Source organism: Perca fluviatilis, chromosome 9 (genome assembly GCF_010015445.1).
Source record: "Perca fluviatilis chromosome 9, GENO_Pfluv_1.0, whole genome shotgun sequence".
Taxonomy (NCBI): Eukaryota; Metazoa; Chordata; class Actinopteri; order Perciformes; family Percidae; genus Perca; species Perca fluviatilis.
In genome coordinates, this window is record NC_053120.1 from 21,342,308 (window position 1) to 21,352,371 (window position 10,064).

Here is a 10,064-nt window from a genome sequence, read left to right on the forward strand (position 1 = left end):
AAAGAGGCATAAGCATATGGTGAGTGTGACTGTTGATGCATGGAGTGCACATGCAAGTCCGCCTGATAAGAAGGAATATACACCCTGGGAATAATAGCGGGCAGGGGATACTATATGTGTATGCATGAGCATTGAGTGGTTGCTATTGATCTCCTGTGGCCCGCCAGTGGGATGTAAACACTGTGTCTTTCAACAGGAAGCTCCACTCAATACGAGCAGCCGTCAACGACTGCTACACAGAAAACACAGCGCACAGACGCCCTTATCAAATCAGCACAGTGTGTGTGTGTGTGTGTGTGTGTGTGTGTGTGTGTGTGTGTGTGTGTGTGTGTGTGTGTGTGTGTGTGTGTGTGTGTGTGTGTGTGTGTTTGTGTGTGTGTAAGGGAGTGAGATGTCAATATAACATACACACTTTTATGCACAAATAAGTGTATGAAAAACACGCACACACATGCAACGGCATAATTTTGATTATTTTACTGATTTAATGACCAAATGACCTCAAGCTCCTGACAGCAGTAATGTACTAAGATCTAAGTCACATCCATCTAAACGTGTGCACGCAAGCATACACCCTCCTTCAAACACTCACACACACAGAGCATATAAGCTGTGTCTGGATCAAGCTCAAACCCATCAAACCTCACCACAGAGATAATCCATGTGCCAAATCTAAGATGAATCTATGTAATATTGATTCTTTTCGGACAAGCACTAGTCCGCAACCTATGAATAACCGACCGAGGAGCACACTTACACTCTGAGCACATCAGGTGGAGAATCCTCAATGTGTGTTACGCTTACACGTTTTCCCTCTATTAACTTCCTGCAAGATTTCTTTTTTCGCGCAGGTGAAGATTTGGCAAGTCTCTCTGCCCCTCCTTATCCCGGTGAGAGAAGTCTTCAACGGCCCCGGCCTTTGATGCACAGGTTTTGTTGTGGTGAAGAGTTTTGTCCATGTTAAATGCTAGTCTATTGAAGCTATCATGTGTTACCTTACCAAAGTGGACACACACAGACTTACACAGGTGATACACAAGTAAATAATACTTCTCACATACATTGTGCATGTACGGCCTGTTGTACAGTTGATGAGCATGATGTTTGGAAAAGCAATATTTGGAAATGTAATGGCTCTATCACACCTAGTTGAATTAGAATAATTAGCGCTGAGAAAAGGCAGACTGATACTTCACCTATGCTATCTTTAGTTAAAAGTCACAAACTGCAAAAACTACAACTGAACGCCAGCTGGCCACTAACATGTACAGTATGCGTGCATGCTTAACTGTTAATGTTGGCGACAAACATTTGTGAAACAGGGCGCTGCCACCATATACGCGTGAGCACTGCTCACAGATCGTTTTTGTGAAACTGGCTCCATGTAAGCCCATTATTTGTTTTAGAAAGAAAAGAAAAGAAAAGAAGGAGGTGAGAAAGCTGTGTTAAATAGGTGAACTCACTGATACAAAAGGCTACTGCCAATTGGACAACGGTTGACCATCTTTTTTGTTTGGTGGCCTTCGTGGATCTGTTTGTCTACTCTGCAGGTGAAAGTTTTTCACTTTTCTGACAGCCATAACCAGGAGTTTGGCGTGTAACAAGTATCACAACACAGGGGCTCTCAAACATCTGGCTCCAGTTATCACAGCTCTCACTCAGCTTTGCCACCACAGTACGATACAGACTTTCACACACATACGCACACACACACCACTCCGTCATCGTCTGGCCACGGTGTGTTTTGCCACTCCACTCCTCCGGTTTCCCAACTCGTGTTTCTGGTAAAGGGCCATTTTAGTTCCAGCTCAGGCCTGCGGCGGAAAGCATCTCCCTGAGGAAAATAAGCATGACTCGCTCCAGTGAAGACATCTGCCCTTTGAAAGCGAGCATGGCTGTTTGAACAGATGTCAGAGCACACCGTGCGTCTCAGACGTTCCCTGATAAAACAGAGACGAGTCTGGGAGGGAGAATCGACAGAAGACAGACACTAAATGGACAAAAGGCGACGTCCGCTGGCAATGATGGGAAGAGGTGCCCTCCCTGCATGTTGTGTAGACTGACAAGGAACAGCGACAGGAACTACAGCACCTAATCACCTGTGCTAAGAACTGGAGACCATGTGACATGGCCTCAAAAAGTCAAATGCAATTTTTGGGTTTTTTTTTAGAAAAGTTTTGATTCGTTTAGATGACAGCTGACATAAGCAACGTCATTTCACTCCAGGTTCAAAATTACTTCAACAAAGTGCAGCTATATTTAGTTGAGCATTGGCGGCCACAGTGCCCAGGGAACTCCAGCTTTGAGGCCAGTGCTTTGCTTAACGGAAGTGTCAAGATTATTCCTAATATCTGACTATGGAGGCCGAAGCACTTGGAGTAAGCCCATACAGACACAGGGAGAACATGTAGCCCAACAAAGAAGGTCATTTCAATTATGAAGTAAACTTAAAAAGTATAAAAGTAGGTTTTTAAGGTTTAGTTTGTACTTTAGTTTGTATTTGCATTGACATTGCTGCAGTAGTATGCATACAGTAGACACACTCTCACAACCCAAGAAGATTTCAAGCTTAACAGTTAAGACTTCTGGTCCTGAAGTGACTGTCTGTTACCCAGTCAAGAGGAACAAGTGTATGTCAGACTTAGAAAAGTGCTGGGAGCTCAATTGCATTAAAGCTCTTAGTTTGCCTGAGCTCCAATCTAATTGGATAAAGCTGGAAAAGCAGCTTCCAATGTGCGTGAATCAATTTTTTTTTTTTTCTCAAACTCATTTTTTTGGAGGAGAGTTGCTCCCCATGTTCCATCCCTCCCCATCTTTTGTCCTTGTCAACATTCCCCAAATGAGATTCCCAAAATCAGGAGGTGAGGGGAGCATGCATGCACGAGTGCACAGAGCAAACATTGTCAGACAGACACACCTCTCACACCAGCATGCTGGCTGGCATCTCTTTCCTTTCCTGTCCTTATTAAAATTCCATATTGAGATTCCTTCCTGCCACTCCGCCTCCCTGGCCCTGTCACTCAGCCACCAACCAACGACAAAACCAGCAAGTTTTAACAAAGGCACACACATATGCATAGAGACACACACGGCACACAATCCAAACTTTTCTTAAGACAACTCGTCCCTGCTCCCGCCCTTTATGTGTGGGATGAAAGTTTCCTTTAGGTGATATGTATGAGAGCGTGTATCAGCGTCTCCCTCTCCTGCCTGCTCCCTCTCTTACCCCCCCTTCTCATTGTCATTATTTTTTATGGTGTCCCCCTCTGATCTGCTGAGCCTTTGGGTGCTCTCTCTCCTCTCTCTGTCTCTCTCTGGTCCCTTTCATCTGTCAGGCGCTCCCCTTGGCGACCGCCACTGAGGGGGTTTGATTTCCCATCATGCCTAGCATTGCCTCCCTGACTCTAGCTCCCTCTCTCCCCACCCCTCTCCCTCTGAGGCGAGTGTTGTGCCCCCGCGTCGTTGGGCAATTATCCCCAGGAGTAATGAGGAGCGGCTCTCCCTCTGCGGCGCACTGACTGACACCTCTCCCACTCATTTGTCAACAAATCAGACGGCTGGTGTGGGCGGCCATATTGAGCTGAGGGTTGTCGTCGGGAAGCTCAGGCTGAGGTGCATCAGCGCGTCTCTCGCTCTCTCTCTCTCTCTCTCTCCCTCTCTCTTTTTCTCTATCCTCCTCCATCCCTTCCTCTCTATCTCTGCCACCTCGTTATCTCTGACAGGGTGTCATTCGTTCCAACTCTCACTCCTCCTATGTCAACCCGCCACACGCTCCGATGTATTTGTGTTTCTCAGCCGCCAAGAAAAGTCTGACTTCCAATAGGCCTAATGGTCATATGTGGCTAATGATCACTAAGCAGAATAAGTGACACTATTCAACTTATTTGTGTCAAAGTCGATCACAGCCAGCCGCTGTAAACACTTTGTACAACTGCGATGAAGACCACAGTGCAAAAGGGAAAATATTTTCACATACGTCTTTACTCACAAAGGCTCCTTTCAATTTGTCACCATTAGTCGCTGCAGCTGTAGAGGATATGTGAATCTCATCTGCCGTGCCATGTCAGGCTGAGCAAGGTCTTTGAAGTGCCAATTAAAATGTACAGTTCAATGGATACGAGATGTGAGATGAGTGACTGTGTGTGAGCTTTACATGTGCCATGCATGTCTACATACCAAAACGTGCATCAGATGTGTGTTTCTGTGAGCCGAGCGTGTACTCACTGTGCTCTTTGCGCTCCTCCGGGCTCGATGAAGCCTCTCCATCAGACAGCAGGCCAGACATGGAGAACAGCTTCCTCCCTGAGTCCTCCACAGCTTTGAGGGAGCCTCCCGGGGAGCCAAAGTCAAACTCTTTCCCCTCCACCTCCGGAAAGCAGCTTTTCAGCCTCTTGGCAGGGGTGAAAGCCGACTGGTAAACCCCCGACTCCCTCTCCTCTTGCGGGGAAGAGAAAGGTCGGAAGGCGCCCACCCCGCTGTGGTTGAGCATGCTCAGGGTGGAGCAGTCCAGGTTCGGTGGAGTGAACTGGTGGTGCAGGTGAAGCAGGGAAGCTGGGAAGTCTCGGGAGGGAAAGGTGCCTGACATGGGGCCCTGGCGCTGATACATGGAGGTGAAGGTGTAAGAGGCTGAGGGGAAGGGGAGGTGGAGGTCCTTCTCCACGGAAGTGGGGACACCGAAGGGCCTCGGCGCTTGGCAGGGGACGGAGGCGTCTCGGCCGGCCTCGGCAGTGGAGGCGAGAACCATCAGGGCGGGGGAGGCCAGTGGAGTTGGCAGGTAGGAGGGGCTGTCCATCTTGAAGGGGCGGTGGAGGTCCATTCACCTCCCTGTTGGTGGTCCTGAGGAAAGGGAGAGCAAGACACACAGGTCAGGCAGGTGGAGAAGGCTGAGCCAGAACAGGACATGACAAGAAAATACAAATAGTTTCAAAAGATAATCTATTTTAGGTTCTTTTTTCTGTCAAATGTGGCATACAAAAAGTAGTTATTTTCTTTGTACCATTACTGGATTGTAATATTTAATTTGACTTATCATATGAATAAATAGAAAGTTTGATCTAGGCTAACAATTTTTTTCTTCATTTTGTCAAGTTTAGAGGGAATTTTTTTATGATCCCCAACGCCAAAAAACACATCCAGTTGCAACTCCAGAGGCATTTTTACAATTACAGTTTTGGACTAATTTCAATGAAAAAGAGTTGGAGGAGGCCTACTGTGCCTGTTAATAATTACGACGGAATAAATTGCCAATAAAACACACACGTAGTCGAAGCCTGCAAAAGATACATTTGATAGTGAGGTATAGCAATCAGATTTTGGAAAATCCTTCAAACACGTTCAGAATAAAAGAACGATCCCTGTTTTTTTCTCTCTGTATAGAATGAATTGTTTCAGTAAATAAATCAATTGCAAATAATGTTAATTGTGTCCAATAAAATCAAATGTGAGGTGGGCCTTTTTAAGTAAAATAAGCATCCAGGAATAAAAGATTTTCAACATGTCTGTTCTAACATGTGAAGCACCAATCTGCACATCACCACCTAATGATTAAGTGAGTTTATAGCTTATTTAAAATAATACGAAACGGTTTACCAATAATATATTAGAATCGGGGGGGGGGGAAACAGCGTTAGCTGGTTCCCTGTTACTTAAACTGAGTTGTAAATGATTGGCATTTCTTGGAAAAGGCCGAAATAAGAAAGTAAAGTTTAGGCCGCCCACTGATTCACCTTTGTGAACTGCGTCAGTGTTTTCCAGTTACTGAACCTTAACATGCTAAATTAAGGAGGAGAATTAAAGTTTGCACAATCGACTTAAGACACTTCACCTAAAGAATTAAATATATATATATATATATATATATATATATATATATATATATATATATATATATATATATATATATCAAATTCAGCAACTTTTTACACAAACCAGTTATAGCCTATAAGTATTCCAATTTTCGAAGTCTTTACATCGTTTCAAACCCGAGAACAAAAGTTCCCTCACTTCAGAAAAAAATAAGCTTCTCATCCGACAGAACACATGACAATCAAAAAAAAAACAATTAAAACAAATGAATCTGTAATAATTTGTGTTATTACGCGGCACCAGCCGGCACTTACCGTGTAGGAAGCGAGATTTATTTCGCCGTCAAGCAACTCTCTCCCTCTCTTTCAACTTCTAATTTCAAGGCACTTTCTCCCGGTCGCGCAGGAAAGAGAGCAAAGAAGAAGAAGAAGAAAAAGAAGGAAAAAAACGTGCAGCTGCGGGCAGCGTCGGCTTTCCCAGTCCTCCTCCAGATGTTCCGAGTGTTAACAGGGAGTTACCGCTGAGACGTGTGGAGTTCAGAGAAGTGTAGTCGCTGCGTTTCTGGGCTGGATCAGGGCATCAGTGAGTGGACTGGCTGCAGGTCGGTCTGACTCTGTTGGTCTCTCCTTCATGCGCTCCATGTGACAACCCCCTCTCTCCCTCTCCTTCTTTCCCTGCCCTCTTTCTCTGTAGCCTCTTCCCCCTTTCTCCACTGCTCTCTCCCCATGAGACGCGCTGCCTGCGATGGACACATTCAATTTCTTGCCCTCGCTGGATGTGTTAGAGTAAAATTGAATCAAAAGATGAACACAGTATTCAGTTTGCCAAAGACAAAAAAAGAACAAGATAACTTTCTTCCATAGATATGCCATACCATAATAGAGTAAAACAAAAATCTGGATTCTTAATAAAACATAGTCTAACCTTTCTTATAATGATAGCCTACATTATATAAGAATTACACCTGTAAATACCTTGAAATTTGGAGGACAACATCCACCATACATATCTATATTATATGAAGACTTTTCACCATAAAATGTTTAAATTCAGTGCATTAGGTAGGCTGTACAAGTTAACCCACTGAAGTCATCACTTTCAATGTGTGTGTGTGTGTGTGTGTGTGTGTGTGTTGTGTGTGTGTGTGTGTGTGTGTGTGTGTGTGTGTGTGTGTGTGTGTGTGTGTGTGCGTGCGTGCGTGTGTTACTGGAGTTAAGAAGACTTTTCACCATAAAATGTTTAAATTCAGTGCATTAGGTAGGCTGTACAAGTTAACCCACTGAAGTCATCACTTTCAATGTGTGTGTGTGTGTGTGTGTGTGTGTGTGTGTGTGTGTGTGTGTGTGTGTGTGTGTGTGTGTGCGTGCGTGCGTGCGTGTGTTACTGGAGTTACCCTTTCCTCGGTGGCTCGCTGAGCCTGTAATGTCTCCAGCATGTCTGATTGACACTTGGGAACATTCCCTTTTGATGAGACACAATGCAAACCAATGGTATTATTTGTCACAGATAATCTGCTTTCAACTCCAACACATTACACACAGCGTAATATCTGCATTATTCATATCTGATTTCCAGCACATTGTCAGAAAACACATCTCAGAGCGCCACAAATCAGCCCAAATCACTCTTAATTTGTTTTTATCGGTATTGGTATTGCTTAAAGACTTTTTGAAATAATGTAATTGAAATAATTCCTTATTCCCCCGAGCCAATCCAGAGGCTTTACACTGCTAATCTAATGTGACACGCAATTTCCGTCTCTCAGACGATTGCTTCCCCTCAGGTCCCTGTCTTTAATGAACAGCCATTTGGCTGTGAGCCTGTGTGTGTGTGTGTGTGTGTGTGTGTGTGTGTGTGTGTGTGTGTGTGTGTGTGTGTGTGTGTGTGTGTGTGTGTGTGTGTGTGTGTGTGTGTGTGTGTGAGAGATAGGAAATGAGTGAATTGGGAATATCACAGCCAAGAAGAAGATACAAGGAGGAGGCTTGTGGGGAGACATAGCTCGGAATCAGTGGGGTTCAGCGTGCCAACTCAACCTGACAACAAACTGGATAATTGGGATATAAAAATAAATATGGACTCTCTTGCCTACATTACAAGACTGAGGAGAACCATGATTTAGCCTGGACACTTCATCTGGCCCTTAAAATGATCCCTGAGATGGAGCTTTCCGTGTGAGCCGCTTCCTCTCACACCTAAAGACAGCCGGTTGGTGAGGAGGTGGAGGGCCAGACAGCAGATGCAGACCTTTAAATGGACACATAAACCAGAGTCCAGACTGACTCTGTAACAGTCTTGCCCTCGGACCAATATGGGAGAGTGTAACACATGTCTTCCTTGTGACAAGGCAAGGTCATTAATCCGCTTAGGGGGGACCCTCTCCCTCACACATTGTTTTGGGGTTAGACTACCACATGCCACCACATGCCACCACACACACAAACTCATAGTCCAGGGTTAGATAAGACTGAATTCTCAAATCCAATCTGCTCAGGGCAAGGATAATCTTTGTTTTATTATTATTATTATTATTATTATTATTATTATTAATAATAATAATAACAATAATAATAATCAAACAAGGAAACTGGGATTCTACTCCTCTACCAGGAAATGCCAAAAAAGAAATCCTAATTGCCAGCTGATCAGTAAACACACTCTTTACAAGTGGCTCATTGACATTCTGATTATTATTTCTACCCTGTTCCTCCAATTTGTGTGCTAGTGGCTGTGGGTGGTGTATAGTGGATGATGATGGGTGTGTGTCCTGCAGGCTCAGTGAAGTGTTAATGATGTCCCCGCTGCCTCAGCCAGGTTATGGCACAGGGGCCGTTAGCCGCCCTGGGTAAACTGCATGGCTCCCAGAATAAATTGCCACCCGGAGCCACGCAGGCTGGTCAGCCAGCCAATTACAGGCCTGCCCGCTCAGCTGAGGATGATGGGATACGATGTTAATTGTATGTCTTCATTTTCTGGCAGGAGGTGAGTCACTTGGCTTGTCTTTTTGACTGCCATACGCACACGCACATGCACACAGTGCGTAACATCATAATGTATGCTGTTTGTGCTTTGATTCAGTCTCTTTTTTGTGTCTTTGTTCTGTTTATCTGCGTGGTCACATTCTTCTCTTCTATCTCACAGATTTGAGTTTTGAATCATTTTCAAGCTTTTTAATGTCATTTAACTTTTACAGCTTAGTTTCTGTGGTCTTCGGTGTAATTCCCAAAAAGTAAGAGATGAGTTGAGGCTAATTAAATCAACGTGATGAGAGTTCTCCACTTCTTTTATTACGATGCCAGGGGTCATCAGCGGAGTCTTTTAACTTTCACAATGTGTAATTGGAGAGGTGAACAGTAAATAGTCATGTCTTTATTTTTTTTACTCTCCTCCTTTCATTCCCGGTTCTTGTTTTTGGGGCATGGAGTAAACTAAGTTACTGCTGTAATCATTTCCACACACCAATTAGTGATAATTACCTTTTGCTGTGAGACTCACAATCTCCAATTACAGCACATTGCCTTCAAAATTCATACGATATCCCCTAATCAAAAGCAGAAGAGCAGGGAAATGAAAAAAGAAAGAATTATTTGTTTTTTAAAGTGATTGTGCCTGCTGGAAAAGCTGAAGAGAGATGTGCCAGACTCAAAACAATTGTACAGGACAACAGAGTGCCCCAGCAGCAGCCTCGCAGTGGCAGCAGCAGTTGTGGAGATAAAGAGTGCTCAGTTCTCTGGAGTCAGTTGGGTAGTAGTTGTGCAGCGGAGTTCAACACTCTCCTCAGTATATCAACATAGAGACTGTCTGGTAGCAGTGCTATGGAGAGAGGTTAGCTACTATATTAACATAGGGAGAGACAGCGCCAGAGCAGAGCAGTCTGCCAAATACTGAGCAGTGGAAGTGAGACAGAGAGAGAGGCCATCGACCAGACAGCTACAAGATGGAGTGGAAGGGAACGTGTGAGAGATGAGCTGTCGAACATGTGACAATGTGCATGTGCGTATGAGGGAAAGTGGAAGTGTGTGTGTGTGTGTGACAGCTCCCCAAAGCAGCCAGTGAGTGTGAATGTGAGGAGGAATACAGAGAGGTGCATTATGGTCTCAATCATTGATCGCTTCCTCCCAAGGGGGCTAGTGACTGCCCCTCACCACACACACACACACACACACACAAGTATCCTGTATGTTTCCACATTCAAAGCACACCCGTGTTGGCGGGCCAATACTGTTTGCATGGACTCAACTTTGTCTCTATAGGGTAGCTCA

General features: G+C 44.6%; 1 protein-coding gene across 3 annotated transcripts in view; it reads right to left on the reverse strand.

Annotated features, from left to right (window-relative positions):
* The window catches only part of rnf220b (ring finger protein 220b), a 33,387-nt gene extending 26,951 nt beyond the window's left edge, over positions 1–6,436 (reverse strand). For 2 of the 3 annotated variants that reach the window (XM_039810263.1, XM_039810261.1), the window contains exons 1-2: positions 6,120–6,436; positions 4,225–4,836 (exon numbers count right to left, since the gene is read on the reverse strand). In XM_039810263.1, the coding sequence (XP_039666197.1) occupies positions 4,225–4,816 (592 nt within the window). In that variant the 5' untranslated portion in view covers positions 4,817–4,836; positions 6,120–6,436. The remainder of the gene's footprint in view (positions 1–4,224; positions 4,837–6,119) is intronic. The other variant, XM_039810260.1, reaches the window with a different exon arrangement.
* Between the last annotated feature and the right edge of the window lie 3,628 nt (positions 6,437–10,064).